The 22,989-nt window shown below is 36.5% G+C and overlaps 1 protein-coding gene across 1 annotated transcript; it reads left to right on the forward strand.

Moving 5' to 3' along the window:
• Positions 1 to 786: 786 nt before the first annotated feature.
• Positions 787 to 15,303, forward strand: LOC101419653 (all-trans-retinol dehydrogenase [NAD(+)] ADH1B-like). The gene is made up of 10 exons (XM_058294956.2): positions 787 to 907; positions 1,321 to 1,394; positions 3,052 to 3,153; positions 3,761 to 3,899; positions 5,895 to 5,982; positions 6,084 to 6,303; positions 6,668 to 6,928; positions 10,434 to 10,569; positions 11,185 to 11,323; positions 12,929 to 15,303. The coding sequence occupies exons 2-10, from the start codon at positions 1,377 to 1,379 to the stop codon at positions 12,951 to 12,953; spliced, it is 1,128 nt and encodes a 375-aa protein (XP_058150939.1). The 5' UTR covers positions 787 to 907; positions 1,321 to 1,376; the 3' UTR covers positions 12,954 to 15,303.
• Positions 15,304 to 22,989: the final 7,686 nt, after the last annotated feature.

The raw sequence follows: 22,989 nt of genomic DNA on the forward strand, positions 1-22,989 counted from the left end.
TTTAGTGTGACTTGCAAGAACTGCATCATAAAACATTGCTCAGACTGCATGAACCCATCGTGAAATTATCCTTAGGACAATAGAAAGATATGTCATTTGTGTTATAATATCCATGTGACAGACTATTTAATATAATAAATGTATGCACTATGTGTTAAAGGATTTCTAAGTACAGATGAAAGAAAAACCTAACTCCTATGCCCTGGACATCCTACACACACCTGTTAACAAGGAATCAAAGACATGAGAAATGCCAAAGTGAGAATTTTTCTCTATTTCACAAGATTAGTTTAAAATCTAGTTTAAATGCTTGTGCTTCTGAAAAACATTTTTAGACTCAGATTTTTTATTCTAGGCACAATAGCCCATCTCTTTCTCTGCTCCCAAATTGCTATCTTATACCTAACATACAGTCCTAGACAGATTGACATTAAAAATACTTGGCTGCTTGTGTATCCTTATTGCTTTTGTATTGTGATCTTTCTTTCATGAATAATAATTATGGCCTACATTTATTTAGGGTTTTCCTATCTGCTTAGCTTGATAAAAAAGTGCTTTATGGATTTTCTCATTTATTCACTAGTACTATGAAGTGGGTGTTATTATTCATTCTCAGCTTAGACCGAAGGAAACTAAGACACAATCCAGGTCAAGAATTTGTCCTTGTTCACATACCACAAAGAAACATGGTCTGCATGGGCCAAAGGTCATGAATATGGCCTCTGCTCCAGATGCCTCTTGGACTGGGTAAAGTCCATCAATTATCTTTGCCATCAAAAATTCAATTATCTTTGGATCACTGCCTGAGAAAAGGACCTGCTCACTCAGTGCTCACTGGAATTGAGAAGAGCAGAGTAAAACTCCTCTACTCTGAAGAAGAGACTGCTGAATCAAGCACCTTCCTCAGGTTGGTAGCTCTCTCTGCCCTGCCTCATCTGTCCTGTTCCATTACTCTCCCTATCTAACTGCAACAAATGCATTGGAAGTTGGAGTTTAGTGCAGACAAGGAGAAACTAGAACTCTGAACTATGCTTGTGGGATTGGGGAAGTAGAAACATGTAGAATAAAGAAAGAGTGTGATTAGAATTTGTGTGTGGAAATATTTAACCTAATGAAATCAACATGCAATATCTGAATAAGGCATATTGCAAATCAAATTTAGTTTTTAATAATGGTACAGAGTGCTTTCATAAATATTCAACCTGGTCTGTGACTTAACTGGTGGGTGGGGCTTAAAGACCCCAGATCATGTGTAGAACCAGGTGTTAACAAATGCATACCAAGTATTTAAGACTGTACCTGCTTTGTGTCCTGAAACAGGAAAGAAGTCCACAAGATTTCATCAGTTTCCTGTCCATTGAGAAGATAGAAACAACATGAGCACAGCAGGAAAAGTAAGCAAAAGGCATTTACTTTGGAAGTATTTTCTCTTTTATAAATAAAATTTACTGTTATTATATAATAAACAGTACAATCTTGAATGAATGATTTATATTCTTACCTAAATTCAAAACAACATATAATGAAATATAAAATTATGAGACAATATGCAAAGAATCCTAAACTGTAATGGAAATGGGCTATTCCCATTTATCTTACTAGAATATACATCATATGTACCTATTAAGATTTCTCTCCTTCCTTTAAGTAAATGTGCACTAGTCAGAATGATAGTTTGTATAAGTATATCATAACTAATTTGTAAACGTAAATTAGAAATGCTTTTAGTCGAGAAATTATCTTCATATTCAGAGACCATAATTTAAGTCAGTTATATGACAATGAAAAGGTAAGGACGGATACATCTTAAATTCTTGGGACAGCTAGATTTCTGACTGGAGCAATTTAAGTCTCAATATTTTCATCTGTAAAGGTCAGAATTTAAAGGTTCCACCCTGGTAGCATCTCTGTAAGCTTTAAAGATCAAGTATGGAGAATTCCGAACAGGCCACAATGAGCTTGACACCGCAGAGGCACCAACACTCAGGACCTACTGCCCTCAGGGCACATATTCCAAGTCCTCCTGTTTATTTGGGCACTGGCCAAAGCAAAAAGCCTGAAAATTGGAAGTATTTGAAAAATAAATAATGGGAATAAATTTCAAAGGAACAAATATTAATCATATTGTTGATTTCATATTTGTAGACATGTCAATATTTTACTTAAAAAGTACTCTTACCTGTGCAGACTTTGCCTAATTCAAACAGGTTTTAAGAGCTTTCCCAAACATTGAAAATATTTGTTTATTTCTTCTTTTGAAGAATATCTATGGTTAAGCTCTCTGAGCTAGAAATTCCTACACAAGTATAGCTCTCCTGATTTTAAATTATATATGCAGTCATATGAGAGTATGTATTTGTATTTTATATCTTCTAGCTTAAACCTGCGCACTTTCGGTTCAAACGTATTCTGGAAGGTTTTGCTACAGATAACTCAGAAAATAAAGCAGATTTGCTTAAGCTATGCTCCAAAGAAGTAATGCAAAGAAGAGCACACATAAAGTCTAGGAAAGAAAGCATCAAAGAAAGAGGCAAGCAGGGGAACAGTGAGGCAAAACTTTCCCTAGGCAGAAGACAAATATTTCCTGTTATCACAAATTCAGATTGCTTTGGAAAAAGCATAAATTTGGTCAAGAAGGGAGTAGGTTTTATGTAAATAGATAAATGTCTGCAATGTCAATGAAATAACAGTGACACATAATTTCATGTACAAACTAAAAATTGTGGGACAACAACTCATTGCAAGACAGCATTATAATATATCTCTCTCTATATATCTATATATAGAGAAAAATGAAATGCAAAAACGACCTTGATAAACACATTCAACAGTATCTCAGTGTTGATTATAGTTCATTCTGCTTCAATTATTATTGCTTTACATGGTTTAAAAAATGATTTTTATTATTTCCCTTGCCAGAACTTGTTCATTTCTATATGACAGAGGTTTGTATTGCACAGGGGGCAAAATGTTGCAGTACAAAGACGGAAAGAAAAAATCCCTGACTTGAAGATTGGGAGAACAAGTATTATCTTGTGTTTGATTTTCCAGGTGATAAAATGCAAAGCAGCTGTACTTTGGGAGCTAAACAAACCTTTTTCCATTGAGGAGGTGGAGGTTGCGCTCCCCAAGGCCTATGAAGTTCGTATTAAGGTGAAACTTCCTTTTCTAACTCTATTGAATTTGTAAGTTTTAAAAATCAAAGTAAGTTAAAAGTGGAAAGAACCAAAAATCTATTGAGGGGAGACTTTAAAAAAAAAAACCCATGATAATCATTGTTATGGAATTATATTGGTTGTCATGAAAAGATATAAATACATTATTAAATTTTTTAGTGATCAAAGTAATTCCATTAAAAATGTAGAGTATAATCTTGAGAAATATAAAACAATTAGTTTGTACAGAAATACAGTGCAAAAGGATATGTAGCAAAATTTGAAAATCAATGAACAGTTGATGTTAGCTTATAAAGACCTATTTTTATCTTGTTAACAATGTCTACTTCTGCAGAGAGCATGATTATTGTATATACAGAAACAATTTTTTGCAGATTATACCAGCTTGTCTAATGCTAGAAAGGAAAGTACAGGTCTAGTTTAGACTGAATAATCTCAGGACTAATTTGAATTTTTTATTTAGGAAGAGTAGGAATTGGCAAAATTCTGGTAAAATATGCCTGACTTCAGGGACTTAGATGCATTAAGACTTTCTGGGGGTGATACATTTTTCTGAATGAAATTATTTCCCCTTTCCCTGGCAGATGGTGGTCACAGGGATCTGTCACTCAGATGCTCATGTGGTTACTGGGACCCTTGTCAAACCACTTCCTGTGATCTTAGGTCATGAGGGAGCTGGTATCGTGGAGAGCATTGGCGAAGGGGTGACTACAGTCAAACCAGGTACAGGAGTCACACTCAGGGATTGTGTCCCAGTTCAGGTCCCCCAAGGTCATCTATCCTGGGTGAGGAAACTGAGGCAGGGAGAGATAAAAGACCTGCCCGAGGTCCCAGAAGCAGCACATGGTGGAGCTGGGACTGCACATGGCTTGTTTTCTTTCCCTGCCTCATGTCCTTCTTGTGTCCAGGCACACAGGCCTGATCTCTGCATTCTCTTTCTTCAAGTGGCTTGTGAAGTTCCCACTACATGTCAGGCTCCAGGGTAGATCCTGGGGATACTGGAGCAAAGGAGACAGAGTAACTGCCTCCTGGGGTTCATACTCTAACTGCCATCCTAGTATTCCTGAGCAATGTCTACCTTCAGGGTCCAAAACAGAACCACAAGTGAGACAACAAAAATCTACATGAGACAAGAGAACATAAAGATAACAATATATGGGTTAGTGTATGGTAATTGTGGTTTGCTGAGTTCACAGGATGGGGCTGTGAGGCTCTGGTGAAATCATCATGGTATTTTTTATGTCCAGCACTGGAACCTGTCCACTGACTCCTCTTCCTACGTGGCCTCCCTTCTTGAACATGGAACAAATGAAACAGACCAGAGGGAGGAGACCTGGCAAAAAGAATCCTGCCAGAATTGTGTCTCTTTTATTACCTTTAACCAGAGCTAAAAATTGATTTTCAAATTATCGATTAAATATTTTATTTTTAGCATTTACTTTATCCTAATTATATTGTGTATTAATAAAGATGGATATTTTACAGATAAGGGGTGGATACGAGAGGAAATATTCATGTTATCATTTCTACCTAAAGATTATCTATTAAATAAAATGGTCCAATCATTATTTTGATAATATTGAATGGGTAGCATGGATAATTTTTTAAAAAATGGTGTTTAAAAAGTCTCTTTAGCCAATAGATACATTTCTCCCTTTACCAAATATTTACCTGAGCAGTTAAACACCCTGCCTCCCCCATAAAGGGATAAAAGAGATAATTCACAAATTAAGTTCATAGCCTCCATCCATTTAAGTGAGGGTAACTTATTCTACACGAAATTACCTGCTTTAGGAAAGATTGAGGTAGTCAGAGAAAATTTCTCCAAAAATTCTTCTGTGTCCCATTGTTTTTAGTATTCCTTTTTAAAGTACCAAATAAAAAATAAACATTTACTTCATAGTAAAGCGAAGCAAGTGATTTTTTTTATCCCCCCACCTGCGGCTTTTTTTTTTTTTGCATGCTGTCTGCTGTCTGTGTCCGTTTGCTATGTGTTCTTCTGTGCCTGTATTTATTTTTTATTTATCCCCCTCCCTTGCAGCTTGCTTGCTATCTGCTCTCTGTGTCTGCTGCGTGCTCTTCTGCATTTTTGCCCGTCTCCCTTTTTTTGCATCACCTTGCTGTGTCAGTTCTCTGCAGTGCTTGCACGCCGAGCAGCTCTCCACAGCATGTAGGCCAGCCTGCCTTCACAAGGAGGCCCCAGGACATGAACCCAGGGCCTCCCATATGGTAGATGGGAGCCCAACTGATTGAACCACAGGTGCTTCCCAAGCAAGTGATTTTATAAATCGTGATGCTCCAAAATCAATATTACTGTAGCCCAAACTATTTCAAAATATCAGAATACAATATGATGATCAAAATGCTTCTAAAATTTATATTAAAGCTTTCAGTGAGAAAACTTAAGGTTTAATTAACTAAGGTTTAAATGAGATGGAGGGTATAAAGCACCAGTAGAGATTTAGACATGATAATAGATAATTATCCATACAGTGGAAATAATACAAATTCATGTTGTTTTCCATATTTGCATTTTTTAAAATCTTTGGCCCATAAAGAAACAAACTGACAGGCAGTGACATAGTAGTGAATTCATTCAATTTCTTGGGAGATCTTTCTAAGACATATGCCTGTAATATATACACCTATGCTTAAAAGTTCTTGGTTTATTAATTCTTGCGTAGAAATTGAAAAAGGATTTGCTTTATCTCCTTCCAGGTGATAAAGTTATCCCACTGTTTACTCCCCAGTGTGGAAAATGTGTTGTTTGTGAAAACCCAGAAGGCAACCAGTGCGAGAAAATGAAGTAGGTTTCTGATATTTTGCATGTAGAACCAATGAGTTTGCACATCAGGTAAACTCCTGTCTCATGCCCTTTTGCCCCTGTCTCTGTGTTACACTGACCAGAATATCCATTCCTGGGGGAACCATGCAGGATGGCACCACCAGGTTCACCTGCAGAGGGAAGCCCATCCACCACTTCATCAACACCAGCACCTTCTCTGAGTACACAGTGGTGGATGAGATCTCAGTGGTCAAGATTGATGCAGCTGCCCCACTGGAGAAAGTCTGCCTCATTGGCTGTGGATTTTCTACTGGTTATGGGTCTGCAGTCAACGTTGCCAAAGTAGGCATGACCACAGGAGAAAATGCCAGATACACTTGGACTGTCAGAAACATTTTCCCCCAGGAATCATGATTCATTACTCTAAATTAAGAGATAGCATTCCCCCCAAGCTACTATAAGAGCGTTGGAATATTCTATAGAATTTGGGGTGTAATTATGGGTAGAATCTGGTTTCCAAAAGACTTGAAATCATGTATTAAAGAAATTCACCAGTTTTTCTGATATGAACAGGCTGTTGATACTTAAGCAGTTTTGACCTGGGAGTCCAAGTAATTCTTGAAAATGGCAAACAGTTGGTACTTTATCCAGCTTAAACTTTTTCTAATCATTACTTAATACATTCTTGTCTTTTCTGAAATTACAGGTCACCCCGGGCTCCACCTGTGCCGTGTTTGGCCTTGGAGGAGTCGGTTTGTCTACGGTCATCGGCTGTAAGGCAGCTGGAGCGGCCAGGATCATTGGGGTGGATATCAACAAAGGCAAATTTGCAACAGCCAAAGAGCTGGGGGCCACTGAGTGCATCAACCCTCAGGACTTCAAGAAACCTATCCATGAGGTGCTGAAGGAAATGACCGGGGGTGGAGTGGACTTTTCATTTGAAGCTATTGGTCGGTTTGACACTGAGGTATGTACCTTGACATACCTTGATTCATGCTCTGCTAATCAAGGATATGTTTTTAAGCAACAGAATATAAAAATTATGTGTAAGTATGACTTTGTAAAATGATGAATTGTGATATTCTGTCTCCTTATTCTTACCTATGATTACTTTGATCATTATTATAAAGAATCTTCCATTCCATCACCTTACCAAACAAGTCTCAAGTCAGAGTTTCCCTTTAGAGTTTACCCAATATTAAGCCATTATTAATTTATTTTTTATTAAATTATAGCAAAAATTCAAATTGAAGGAAATATCAACATTAGAAATTCTATTCTCAAACTGAGAAAATTTGATTTTTCCCACATTATTTTTTGAAATTTATCTTTATTTTTAAAGATGTTTTAGATTGCATAAAAGTTACATAAAAATATAGCAAATTCCCATATACCTCCCTCCTCCCTCTCTCACACTTTCCCTTTTTGTTAAAATATTTTTAACATCTTTCATTAATATGGTACATTTGTTACAATAGATGAACTCATATTGAAACATTTCTACTCACTATAGTCTATTGTTTACATTAGGGTTTACAACTCTGCACTGCACAGTTTTATAGGTTTTGACAAGATGGTAATGGCCTGTATGTGTCACTGCAATATCATGCAAAAAAATTCCACTGTCTCCAAAATGCCCCATGTTACACATATTCTTCCCTCTCCCTCCTTTCAGAACCTCTGGTGACCACTGTCTTTATATCACTGTAATAAATTCTTCCATTATTAGAATAACAATTAGTCTACTTTGGTCCATAGTTGCATTCCCCCTTGTGTGTGTTTATTCTTCAGTCTTGAGGATTTTGTGATAGTGGTATCCATTCTGCTTCCAATTGAGAAGGGGCTTATATCACATGGAATAGATGGATGGAACTTCTCTTGTTTGCACTTGTAGATGCTGTCTGTTTTTTTGGGATGGGCATTGTCCATCATCATCCTTTTATTAGTTGTCCTGGGTGAGTCTGATGAACTGGAGAATAGGTGTTGGTTGCAACCCTGCTGAGATTCAGGGCTTAACTGACATATGAAGAGATGAAGATTTAAGTCTCTGGGACATATATTTAACAGGTCTAGTACTCTTTATAGGTTCAAATAAAGGGGAAGAAGAACCGTGTATAGGGAAATTATACATGAGTTTAACTCTGATACATTGGGGAGATAGGTTATCATACATACCAGGGTAAGGCCCACTAACAGTGTGTCAATTTCCAGGGATTGTCTGCCCTGCCTACAGTGTTCAGACATCTCTAGAGCTCTCAGAAGCACCTCTGCCTGAGGCACTGTCTACTACGACAGTCAGTGAGATCTTCCTGAGATGGGCATCATCGTACCCTCCCAACGCAGTTGGAAATATCTTAGCCATAAAAACTTATTTGTATTTAATACTTCTCCCTTTTGGTTCAGGTCTTTTTCCAGATGCATCACTAATTGGTACTTGGTAAAAGTCCCTTGGTGCCAAGAAGCCCATCCCAGGGAGTCATTTCCCATGCCGGGGGGAAAGCAGGGAGCTTGTATGCTGAGTTTGGCTTAGAGAGAGGTCACATTTGAGTAGCAAGGAGGTTTCTGGTGGTAATTTTTAGGCAATCTGTAATACTAGGTTAAGTTTCAATTTTACCAGAACAAGGTTCATAAGTACAGCATTAATATCAAGGGCCTGGTGTACTGGTCTGTCCTCTTCTCCTAGGCACTGCCTATGTACTCCAGAGATTCTTGCCACTCTTTTAGCAGGGGTTCCTAGGAAGTGAATTTAATATTTTGTCGGTTATTGTGTGGATCTCCACCCACTGAGATAACACCCCATGACCATAGGAACATATTTATATTCCATAGAAGCATACATTCTTAACAAAAATATTTTAATATTTTTAATATTCTTAGCAAAAATATTTTAATATTTTAATATTTAATATTTAAATATTTAATAAATTTAATGAATTCAGATTTCTTTTCACATGTCAAACTTTGACCGAAAGGGATAATGATCAATATTATACCAAAATATTGTTTTGTTATCAATAATATGCCCTAAAGAGAGTTACTGTATTAATTCTTTACATGATATTCCACAGCAGACATCACTGTGCCTGGCACTTAATAGGCACCAAATATCTGTGTGGGGTTGAAACTTGTAAAGGATTGAAAGTTTATACTATCTAGCAAATTTAACTCATACGTATCTCATATCATTACCTGCATGTAAAGTAGCATTAAAAGACCATACATATATCATAGCATTGCAAGCATAACATTTAATAATATTACATAGCACTGCATGCATATAAGATGCTTAGCATAGTGCCATCTGGCAGTGATAAGCACTCGATTAATTTTAGGTGTTGTTATAATAAAACACTATTTCCAATCTTGAAATGCTTATATCATCTTTGAAGTGTCCATCATATTACTTTTGAATAAATACAAATATCGTCAGTGGTGATGTCTAACGTTTTTCCAGCTATGTTCCACCAGACCATTCTCTAGAACCTACTGACAAAGTCCCCAGATCAATCAGTCTCTATTGGTGAGATTCCACAGTAAGCTCAAGCAGCATTTGTGCTTGTGGAGAAGTACCCTGTGATTAATGCTCTTTGCTGCCTTGGTCTGGGACAATATCTCACAGACAACTGAACTTCCAAGAGAATCCAACCTTTTGAAAAATGGTAGTTTTTCCCCTTAGGTTATTTTTATTTTGTTTTTTTCTTGTATTTTCACATGGACTAGATTGTTAATTTATTACATTATACCAACTGTCTGATAATCACAAATTCTATAGAGATATGATCTTCTAAACCATACTCAAATCCAGAGAATTAATAAATATACATTCCTGTGGAATCCTACACTGTCTTCTTTATACGGAATGTATTAAAACATGACTGGATGATAAGCTCTTCTAGATTGTCTTTTGAGATAATAGAATAATAGGTGAAGTTTGAAGTAAAACCAATATACATTTTTAGAAGATAAAAGTAAAATTTACAATGTGTACAACTTAGGTATGGACAATAAAATAGGGATACATTAAAATGGAAAGCATCAATTTGACAAGACAAATTTTGATGATGTAATTGACATTACATCATGTTCCCCATCAAAATACCTGGTCTAAGTATGAGGTTAAAATTATCTCTAAGTAAATAAATGGTTAACCAATATATAAATATATGATGAAAAATGATCCTTTTTGAGGTCATTTCATAGATATTCATAATGTTGTTTGCCTCCTTAATACATATAAGAAAAAGTTATGTACACACAAATACATTAATCTATTCCCTCATTCAAAAATATGTTCTGCCCATTCCCTAGCACCACAGCACTAATGTATGCAGAAAGGAGAAGGAAGAAGCAAAAGATAAAATCTACCCTCCACATACTCACAATCTAAGATAATATTATGTGAACTATATGTCATGAGTGTGACTGATCAAGAGAACCTATTTTTACAATGCTAAATATTTCTTTCATTCCAGCTTGAGGCTCTATTATGCTGTCATGAGGCATTTGGCGTAAGTGTCGTTATCGGGGTGCCTCCAGCTTCCCAAAAACTCTCTGTGAACCCTATGTTGCTGTTGGCTGGACGCACTTGGAAAGGGGCAATTTTTGGTGGTATGTAGTTAAGTTTAAGAGGATGAATTCTTATTGAACATAGGACGTGTTCTGTTTAACATCTGACAAGACCAGGTTTTAAAGACTAATGTGGTCAAAGATAAGAGTCCTCATGTAACTTTGGTCTCTAAATCAGCTAGACGTAAAAGTAATGCAGAATGAAGTTCCCGAGACATACTTTCTGGTGTACCAGTAAAGTTGCTAGGACCTATATCAAAGCTTCTTTTTATACACGTGACAGGATAAGGAACTGAAATATCCAGTAAGCCCCGAGAAATCCATAGCAATAGTTCATGTCTATACTCTTTCCCAAATTTAGAAAACTGCTAAATTGGATCCATGACTTGGGCATTAATCGCCTGTACTATAATTTCTCTATGAGAGAGCTAATAACAGGGCCCTACTTTATTGGGAAGTACACAGCAACACCAGAAAAGTAAAATTGCTGCAAAAGAATATTAAAGCACAGTATCACTTATTAGCCTCTGTGAAATGCAATCTGTGAAATGCAGCTTGTCTAACACACTTTGATTTAAATTGTATTTGAAAGAGTTTCCTCTCCAATTCTGGTACTTACCACATCTGAATCTACCAATGATGTCTTCCCCTTTTTAGGCTATAAGAGTAAAAATTCTGTTCCCAAACTTGTGGCTGATTTTTTGGCGAGAAAGTTTCCACTGGACCCATTAATAACCCATGTCTTACCTTTTGAAAAAATAAATGAAGGATTTGACTTGCTTCACTCTGGAAAGAGGTAGATTTCTTTTCTTCTACTTTTTGGTGGGGAGGGAGGCCAATATAGAAAAATGTTTTCTTTTGCTCAGAGATTAAGACATATCTATGAGAATGTAGAAGGATGAGAAAAACAGTGGTGTGTTTGTTTTTCCCTTACCAGTTCATTTACATGTAGAACATTTTATATCATAGTGTGAGAATTGAAGAATAGTTGCTTTGCATTGCCTATTTTGCTAAAGACAAACTCTGTAACTTTACACAAACCTTACTGATTAGAGTCATGCAGCCTCTTGACTGGAGGACACTCATCCTTGGAAGGAAAGAGGATCAGACTTGCCCAGGCATCCTCAGACCATTGAGCCCCTGCCTGGCCCCTAATGCAGGCTGACCTTCAATGGATGGAGATTTAGATTGTGATCAGGATGCCCAGAACTTTCCTTACTGGAGGAGGTGGAGCTACATTGGGATTGTGTCTCTACAAATCTTAGTAACTTTTCATAAAAATCCCTGACTACTGTTGGATTTTTTTCTTGCAGTTTTCAAAGAATTTTTCACAAAAATGAAGTTACTGTAAAAGGGCAGGGTCCAAAATGCTGTTTTTGAAAAATAGGAATGTAAGACAATAAAATTTTCAAACTCTATCATTTACTTTTACCATCACTTAATACGATGAATTTTGTCACCTGTGTTGCTATGAGGCACAACTAGAAATAAGCAGATATTCAAACCTCATCTTCTTCCTCACCATCCATGCTTTTTCTGCAACTCCAGTCTTCTAATGACGTGTTCAATTTAAATAGTATCTTAAACAACTGCATATATGTATTACTGTATACACTGCATCTGAAAGTAAGTATATTTATGTTTATATTTATAATCTTACAAGAACCTGGCATCCACCCAGCACTAATATACAAATTGTCTTATTTGCACTACCTCATGTGATTCCCAATGAATGCTCATGTCTAATCTTAATTTCACAATTAAAGAATGGAAAAAATGAGACTCAGAAAGGACATGCAGTTATCAAACAGCAGAGCCAGAATTCAAATTTAGACCTGTTTCTTAGCAAAGCTGATGTATTTTCTATTATACTGGTCTGACTCCCAAGAACACATGCAAACTTACATGCATATATACATAAATGTACAGATACATATATGTATATATAAATAATATGGAGCCAAGCAGTCAATAAATTTTATTTATCATCTTAGCATTTTTGTTTCAGATGAGGTTAAATGAGATAATGCATGAAAAGCATCTACAAAGTGCATGGCAGATAGCAAGATATCTTGCAGATAGCAAGAAATTATTACTAACCATTACCATTTTATTTTCATTAATGTGTTGGGCATTAAGCATTTCAAAAAATGATATTTTGAAGATGTTGGTAGAAAATGAAGTCTAAAAGGAAGTTATATTACAAGATGATGAATGAGCTTATGTTTACAGAAAACCTGAGCCAGGATGAGATTCCTCTTTACATGTTTGCGTATAAATATATAGAGATAGAAAAGAAATGTCTGGAAACTCAGCCAGGCTTCCACTGGAAGAACTCAAAATTCAAGAGTATCAAATATCGAGTGTTAAAACAATTAATATATTTTATTTTCTATTGCAGTATCCGTACTGTTCTGACATTTTGAAGCAGAAGCCTTGCCTTCCACCACTTTCTGGCTTCCCCAGGCCCTCAACATATAGAACACCAGATAAACAACATCATTGACTCTGCACTTCAGGAGTACTGTCAATAAATAAACATTGGCTCATTCGAAAAGAAACAGAAGTTGCTGGGAAAACATTTTTTGGCTTTTAAAAATATAAATAATTTCTTAGAGCACTTTTGGGTTTACAAAAAATTGTACAGAATGAACTCTCCATATACTCACTCTCCACCACACCTATGGGCAATTTCTCCTATTCATTACATCTGACATTAGTGTGAAACGTTTATAAAAATTCATGACTCAATATTGATATATTATTATTATTACTGTTGTTATTATTATCAACTAAAGACCATAGTTTACTTTAGGGTCACTCTTTATGTTGCACAGTTGTATGGGTTTTTACAAATGTATAATTTCATGTTTCCATCATTGTAGTATTGTACAGAAAAATTTCTCTGCCCTAAAAATGTCCTGTGCTCTTGGAAAACACTTCTCAAGCAAATGTCTAAACTCCAAGTGAGAGAGAGATGGAAGTGTGAACATCAGCTGGGTAATGGAAGCAGTAAATTTTCCATTTTAACCATTCTATGAGTTCTCTTTCCCATTGAGCAAAGGCATTTCATGTGACTACATATCCTTTTTGTACCTTTGCTTCTCTTAGTCATTGAAGCCTGGTGAAGGAAACTCTCATTATTTTTGCCACCATCACACATGTGATGGGCTCTTGCTCATGTAGCTATCAACTTCTACCTCTATTTCCACTGCCTGTATTTCCCTTCTTATTAAATGTTCAAAAGTTCTAGGGTGAAAACTACATCATGAGATTGTATAGACTCAGATTTATAAGGGGATGTTCTAGTTTACTAGGCTGCCAAAATTCAGATACCATGAAAAGGGTCAGTTTTTAACAATGGGAATTTATTAAGTTTCAAGCTTACAGTTTGAAGCTGAGAAAAATTTCCAAATCAAAGCATCATCAGGCAATGCTTTCTCTCTGAAGTACAGCTGCTGGTGATCCTATACTCCTCTGTCACATTGCAAGACACTTGGCAGCATCTGCTGTTCTTCCCTTTCTCTTCTGGCTTTCCTTGCTTTTAGCTTCTTGCTCCCTTGGCTTTCTTTTTCTCTTCAACTGAATTTAATTCTTTTAAAGGACTCCAGTAGGAGGATTAAGACCCAACCTGAATTGTGGGTCACATCTTAAGTCAAGATCCTACTCACTAAAATATCCTACTTACAATAGGTCCACACCCACGGAAATGGATTGACTTTTATTCTTTTTTGTCTTTTCATTTTTTTATTTTCTAAAAGATACTTATATTCATAGATTACATAAATGTTACAGAGAATATATAGGGGATTCCCATATGGCCCACTCCCCACACTTCCCACATTTCCCCATATTAGCAACATCTTTCATTAGTGTGGTACATTCACTGCAATTGATGTTGAAACATTGCCACTGAGCATGGATTATAGGTTACATTGTAGTTTTCAGTCTCTCCCACTCAATTCTGTAGGTTATAGCAAGATATATAATGGTTTTGTATCTATCATTGTAATGTCATTCAAGATGAGTCCCAAGTCCTGAAAAATACCCCTGTATTACACCAGTGTCTCAGAACTTCCAATGGCCACTGCCTCCACATCAATGATATTCCTTCCATTGATAGAACCACAATAAGTCTATAGTAGAATAGTAGTAAGTCTACTTTAGTCCATAGTTCATTCACCTGTCCTGAAGATTCTGGGATGGTGATGTCCACTCCACCTTTAATTGAAGGGGGGGTTGCCTTGAACCCATATGGCCGATGGATGAGATCCTCTTGCTTGCAGTTGTAGTCATTCTCATTTGCTTGGAATGTTGGTTATCTATAATCTCATTCTTGTTGGTTGTCCTGGGTGAGTCCAGTGAACTGGAGAGTAGGTGTTGCAACTCCTTTGAGATTAAGGGCCCAGCTGGCACATGGAAAACCCAAAGATTTAAGTCTCTTGGATGAACACCTATCAACTTCAGTTGGATTAACTTTAAGAATGTAGCTTTCTGGGATCCACCCAATATCAAACCATGACAGTGGGGAAGATCCATGTCTTCAGGGAATTTCTTAGTAACTCAAGGGAAATATCACCCATTTCATAAAACAAAGGGAATTTGTTTTTATTGACTACACTGTTTACTTGCAGTGAATATATTTTCTACTGAAATAACAGGTTTGCTGTTACATGTGAAAAGTGAGGTTCAGATATTAAAAAGGAAACTTAACTATTACTAGAATCATACTCAAAACTGCCTGTAATTTTTACTCATTAAAGTGCTTAAGTCTTACCAATTGTAAATGACTAAGAATTGAGGTACAAGGTAATTAAAACTAATAGAGTGACTAGAAGTACAGTGATAGTACTGAATCAATTGCGAACTCACCATGAAAAATGGATTATAAAGAAATGGCACACACATCCAGAGCACAGAGGTATATACACATATAGAGATACACATTTACAAGATTATTTTCAATCTTTTAACTACCATGTTTGAATAACTACATCATTGAATAATGTGAACATATAAAACCTTTGGCACCTATTTGCCATTGCTTTCCCACTAGCAGAAGGAAATTTTCATTTTGCACTTTATCTTTTATGTGTCATGAAAAAAAATTAGTTATTATCGTGCATTTATTTTCAAATGTGCTAATTTTCTATATCTACTACCTATTTGATATTGAGGGGCTGTAGCTGCACACAGGGTGTCACAGTGACTCCAAGAAATTTTATTTTTATTTCAGATTTTTATTTCATTCTGGAATCAAGAGCTTTCATATTTACTATTGAACCCAAAAATATGTGACTCTTAAATTTAACTAAAGAGGTAAAGAACTTATACACTGAGAACTATACAAGATTGTTCAAGGAAATCAAAGAAGACCTAAATAAATGGAAGACTATTCCTTGTTCATGGATAGGAAGACTGAACATTATTAAGATGTCTATCCTACCAAAATTGATCTACACATTCAATGCAATCCCAATAAAAATCAATGCAGCCTTCTTTAAGGAACTAGAAAAACTAACTATGAAATTTATTTGGAAAGGAAAGAGACCCCGAATAGCCAAAGACATACTGAAAAAGAAAAACGAAATTGGAGGAATCACACTACCTGACTTCAAAACATACTATAAAGCTACGGTGGTGAAAACAGCATGGTATTGGCATAAGGAGAGACATATAGACCAATGGAATCGAATTGAAAGCTCTGATATAGAACCTCACATATACAACCACATAATATTCGATAAAGCCACCAAACCCTCTCAACTGGGAGAGAGTGGCCTATTCAACAAATGGTGTCTGGAGAACTGGATAGCCATATGTAGAAGAATGAAAGAGGATTACCATCTCACACCTTATACAAAGATCAACTCAAGATGGATCAAAGACCTAAATATAAGAGCCAAGACCATAAAAACCTTAGAAAGCAGTGTAGGGAAACATCTACAGGACCTTGTAATAGGTAATGGATTTATGAATATCTCACCAAAAGCACGAGCAGCAAAAGAACTAATAGATAAATGGGACTTCCTCAAAATTAAAGCCTTCTGCACCTCAAAGGAGTTTGTCAAGAAAGTAAAAAGGGAGCCCACACAGTGGGAGAAAATATTTGGCAATCATATATCTGATAAGAAACTTATAACTTGCATATATAAAGAACTCCTACATCTTGAAAATAAAAAGATAAACAATCCATTTAAAAAATGGGAAAAAGACTTAAACAGACACTTCTCCGAAGAAGAAATACAAATGGCAAGAAAGCACATGAAAAAATGTTCCAAATCTCTAGCTATCAGGGAAATGCAAATCAAAACCACAATGAGATACCATCTTACACCCATAAGATTGGCAGCTATGAAAAAAACAGAAGAATACAAGTGCTGGAGAGGATGTGAAGAAAGGGGAACACTCATCCACTGCTGGTGGGAATGCAGAAGGATCCAACCATTCTGGAGAACAGTATGGCGGTTTCTCAAAAAACTAGCCATAGATTTGCCATATGACCCAGCAATACCACTGCTGGGAATATACCCAGCAGAACTGAAAACAAGAACACAAACCAATATATGTACACCAATGTTCATAGCAGCATTGTTCACTATTGCCAAAAGTTGGAATCAACCCAAATGCCCATCAACAGACGAGTGGATCAATAAAATGTGGTATATACACACAATGGAATACTACTCGGCTGTAAGAACAAACACACTACAAACACATGTGATAACATGGATGAATCTTGAGAACCTTATGTTGAGTGAAGCAACCCAGACATTGAAGGACAAATACTACATGACTTCAATGATATGAAATAAACAAGCTGCCCTAGATAGCAAGAGACTGAACGATAGGCTTGCAGGAAATCGGAGGGTGGAGGAAGGATATGAGCCGATGTCTGCAGGGGTGGAATTTAAGACGAGATGGTGGTAAGTATGAACACAAAGAAGAGATAAAAGGGGGGCAAGGGGTTGCCTTTGCTTGGGGCTTTGCGGGTTTGAGCGTGGCTGGGGAGGGACGGGTGGGTAACGTTGCCCAAAAGTGGGGGGAGGGAGGGGTAGCATACGAACCAGGAGAGGGTCAGGTGTTGGTGGAGAGTAAAATGCCGAGAAAATCATATCAAAATATAATAAAGAGGGTTACCTGTTTAGAATGCTCGGAGGGGAGGGTCTGATGCAGGACGGGCTCCTGGGGAATGTCTAAATGCTCATTCTGCCAGAGTGGGTGACACCATGGGGTAGAAACCCAAGTAGTGAGAGTGGGGGTGGACCCACATCCTGGGGAGGACTAATGCCATCCAATAGAGGGAACTGTATCCCTCGAGAGAAAGGGTGGCTCCCAGGGCATTGGGGCAGTTGAGCAAGTTAGGCCCTGAACACTATTCCATCTATCTCTGGAAGTGGCTCCTCAGGAAACGGAGGTTGGCTATCACTGAGGGCACCAAGGTGGAAGGGAAAATGGACGTTAAATGTGTGGAACCAAAGTAAATGGGGGGTAAGAGAGGAGTTTCTTGAGAGTACACAAGGATGGATATAAAACATGTAATATTACACCATAACATATAGGAGATGACAGACTGATAATGTAAACCATAATGTAAAACATAGGATAACTAAAAATGTAAAGAACTGTGTATCCTAAAGTATGCACCATAATGTAAACACAGATGTCACCTTGTTAGAAAGCTAATGTCTCAGACTCTGTACATCACTTTAAGTAAATATGATATGAATAGGGCGTAAGAGTATCACTGTGGAAGGGAAAAGGTTTTCTGGTGGATGTGTGGGAGTGTTGTATATTATATATATACATTGCTGTGGTCTAGGACTCCTGTGAAGAAAAGCTGAATAATTAGGGGGGGGGGGGGGAAAAAAAAAAAAAAAAAAAAGAAAAAATAGGATGTGGAATTTTTTCAAGTCAACATTCTTTATCTAAGTTCTTTATCTAACTTTATCCAAGTTCTTTATCTATCCTTTAAACTCATCACTATATGCCATTCCCTAGTAAGGGACCATGACATTATATTGGGCTTCAAATTTCGGGGAGTTCTGGATCACAGAGTGTTTCAACAATGGCAATGGAGGGATACTGGTATGGGATACCAATGACAGATGATATATGACTGACAGGGAGCTGTACAGAACATATGTCCAGGGTGCATGGTAATGTTTGGATATACTCATAGTGGCAACAATTAAAAACCACAGTAGGGGGGGTACTGGGTTCCTGGCCAGTGGTGCTCTGTCGTGGTCCCTAGGGGAGCAGCGACAGTCTCCCAGGTACAGTGGTGGGGACCGGGAGGGAGTGAGGGTTCAACAGCGAGCCCCTGATACTAATGACTATGCTTGTGAGCTGATAAACCCAAAATAATAACAAGGCCTAGAGCAACTTTGTGCCTGGGAATTTCCTTCTGTCAGCCTTCATGTTACTCAAATGTGGCCAGTCTCGAAGCCAAACTCAGCATGTAAATGCAATGCCTTCCCCCCAGCGTGGGACATGACACCCGGGGATGAGCCTCCCTGGCAACGAGGGACCACTATCAACTACCAACTGATGATGCAACTGGAAAATGACCTTATACGGAAGGTTCAATGCGGATCAGCAGAATATCCATGTCTACATAAAATACCATGACTTTAAAATGCTGTTTGACCTAAAGTAAGGGGGAAATGGAAAGGAGAAATGAGTTTATATGGCTACGAGTTTCTAAAAAAGAGTCTGGAGGCTGGCAGAAGGTTTGCCCTCATGCACAACTGAGCAGAGTCAGAGAGACAGATAAAGCAGATACAACCCCCAGATATTGGTTCCTCTGAGGGCTAAAGAGACCCATGGGAGTTATGGTCATGGCCGATGGGGTTAACTACCAGGGCAGATGGCCCCTCTTTGGAAATGGTGTTTATGTGTGATGAATCTGGACTCAGATGGGATCTCCCTTCATAAGACTTTCATGCTAATGTGCTGGAGGTGCAGTTAATGTTGGGGTTTAAGATATATTTAGGGGATTTGAATCTCTGGACTGACAATGTGATAGCCAGATCCTGAGCCTCAACAGACTCCAGCACCTACAATCTGATTTATTGGACTTACCACACTCAGCTAAGATGGAGGTGAAGAAGGACAACCACCACACCATGGAGCCTAGAGTGATTACAACTGAAAATGGGAGGATTGCATCCAGCATCCAGGTGGAATCTGAGCCTCCTCTTGACATAAAGGTGCAATGGACACAACCAATCCAGTGTCCACATAGAAGAGGTGGCATTGGATTGGGAAAAGTGGACATAATGGACAAAGGGTATGGGGAAAGGCAGGAAGAGATGAGAGGTGGAGGCGTCTTCGGGACATGGAGCTGCCCTGGATGGTGCTTCAGAGGTAATCACCGGACATTGTAAATCCTCACAGGGCCTACATGATGGAATAGAGGAGAGTATGGGCCATGATGTGAACCAATGTATATGAGGTGCAGAGGTGCCCAAAGATGTACTTACCAAATCCAATGGATGTGTCATGATGATGGGAACGAGTGTTGTTGGGGGGGGGGGAGAGGGGGGGTGGGGGGGTGGGGTTGAATGGGACCTCACATATATATTTTTAATGTAATATTATTACAAAGTCAATAAAAAAATATATATATGTGACTCTGAATGTAGCTTAAAGTCTTAGCCTCTATTTGAACACTGAACAAAGTGAAGAAAACTTTCAAAGTCTGGAAGACATATAATTTTATGTTGATAAACTGACTAAATCCCTTGAGCAATAATACTTGAGAAAGTAATAAAAATACAGGGAACACTAGATTATACTTTACTGTTTCACAAATTACATAAACTGCTCTAGGTTAGGAAAAAAGTCAACTTAGGGAAATCAATAAAAATTTACTCATAAATTGAAGTAGATGGAGGAAAAATCTCTATTTGATAATTACATACCAAAATAACCAACATTTAGTTCACTAACAAATGATGATTGCTCAAATTATCTTTGTTCAATGTCCGCTGAAATTTTTAAGTAACAATTGCATCGAACTGGGTTAACAACAGATACTTAGCTTGTTTTGTAGATGCATTTTAGATTGTTTAATGATTGACACTCAAGTGCTCTGTCAGATGCTCCTGGTGAACTGGCACTTTTTGGGCAGTTGGTTTGATTTGGGATTAGTGCACCAAGTTGGAAATTTTTTAAGTTTTTAGCTGTGGGAGTGATCAGAACTACAGAAGAAAGTTTTTTACATTTTGGTTTTAATTGTACACTTCCTGGTAATTTTGACTGTTTAATAGGTTATTTATTATTAGCAAGCAAATCTCATTTTTGCTACAGAGTGGAGTACAGTAGAATAGTAAGTTGGCTGAGCCTGGCTAAGACCATCATTTTATTTTATAGACATGTTTATTAACTATTTAGAAAATAAAGTTACTAGGAATTTAACATGTTTAATATACTTTTGTACCTGATCCAGAATAGAAAAGATAATGTTATAATTATTAGGCATATATTTAGTACAGGATAAAAGTACAGCACTTTAATATTAATTAATGTGTTACATAATGCACAAGGATTCTGAGTTGCAATTAATAGTTTTAAGTTTAAGGTTTGTAATACTTTACATGTTATTTTTTCATGGGAGCAGGCCATAATGCTAATTGTGTTAAAGTTTTATTAAACATAATCATGGTTCTACTTAGCATGTTCTTTATGTAGTGAGCAAGTTGCATCATTGTTGACCTTAAAGAGAATTTTCAGTATTTTACCAGCCTGGTGCATAGTGCTCTCTGGCCAGTCTGGAGGCGATATCTATTGTATGCTTGGCTGTACTGAGTCATCATTGGCTGCCATAGGAGCTTGAAACTGCAACGTAGTTTCCATTGATTTCAGGAGCAGAACCAGAGTCTGATATAGCAAATAGTTTTATTCGAGGGGTCAGTGACTAGCTTAGCCAATAACTGACATGGAGAGGCAACCTATAATGTATTGAAGGCCTGGAATGCACAAAAGAGTTTGACAATGTTAAAGGTTATTCTTTGTTTTTATATATTTTTAACATTTTAATTCAACACATTACACAAGAAATGACTTTGTTTACTTATACAATTTTATCATGGAGACAATAGTAGGTATTTTATTTTAGTAATAGAGGAAAAAAATTATTTTTCATTGTTAAAATGAAAACAGAAGATTCCTAATAGAATCAAGATAATTTTTTATTACTATTTACTTTACTTTGCAATGGTTTTTAGACAAGTTTTATTATTGCAAAGTTATTCTTTGCCACCAATACCAATCCAGGTTTTTAGTTAATAATGACTTTTGAACTAGAACCATTTAAACGTTTTTAGTTTGGAAGATGTTTTTATAAACTTTTTATAATTGATTACAATTACATAGACTAGTTACTTTCATTTAAATAAACTTATTAAATTACAATTACTAACTAAAGAAGTTTATTTACAAGAGCATATTTACAATTTTTAGCTTAATTTCATTAACATGAACTGATAATTTTTATTACTTTAAAGATTTTGTACATATAATGTTTATTTAATGGGTAATTTATAAATTAAGGGAGATCACACTTAAGCTAAATAAAATTGAAGCTATTATAGTTTATGCAAGGAATGTTCTCTTTTTTTAAATATAGGAAGCGAAAACCTGTTTTCTTTGTTTAAGTTCTGAAACTGTGAATAATTTTTAAAAGCATACTGACTACCAGGTTCTGAAACACATTATAATTACATAATTTGTTTAATTATAATCTAGGAAAATTTTTTAAATAGTTTTTATGGATTTTTTTTACGTACTGAAATTTGGCAACAGAACCACTAACCACTTTTATTTTAAGGCTGTTAAAAGGTTTAAACTGGGGAATTACAGTGCAAACTGATTTTTAATTCTCCAGCCTGGTACATACATTTTAATCTGCCATATTAAGTTTTGCCCTCAAAGCCCTTGTAAAGAGAAGGCTCTTTTCCAATCGTTTTTTAATCAGATTTTTATATGACTCTTTTATTCTGCTTGGTTTTATTTGGGCTCCAGCAATATTCATTTACATATAAAACTGCATATTTAATTTTTAGCAATTTGATAGAGCTTTTTTAAGAATTTTCATTTGTTAATTTGATATTATTATCCTGATGTATGAAGATATACACTGAGCAAATAGGCAGACACATATAGAGTTAGACACAGGAACAAAACTCATTGATGTTACTTATAAGTTGCATTATTTTATTTACTGTTCAGTTTAATTTAGGTTTTAGAAATATGTATTATTTATATAAATGTATATTTAATCCCAACAATTTGAGCAAGTAGGCAACATGAATAGTTTGACACAGAAATATAACTTAGCTGTTAAAAACTTTTATTTTTTTACAAAACAAATGTGACTCCAAAATAATTGAAGATTTTTAAAAGTTTTTTTTCCTTAATTTGCTCTATAACCATGCAGTTTTGCACAAGAATTTTGTT

Source organism: Dasypus novemcinctus, chromosome 1, assembly GCF_030445035.2.
Source record: "Dasypus novemcinctus isolate mDasNov1 chromosome 1, mDasNov1.1.hap2, whole genome shotgun sequence".
Classification (NCBI taxonomy): domain Eukaryota; kingdom Metazoa; phylum Chordata; class Mammalia; order Cingulata; family Dasypodidae; genus Dasypus; species Dasypus novemcinctus.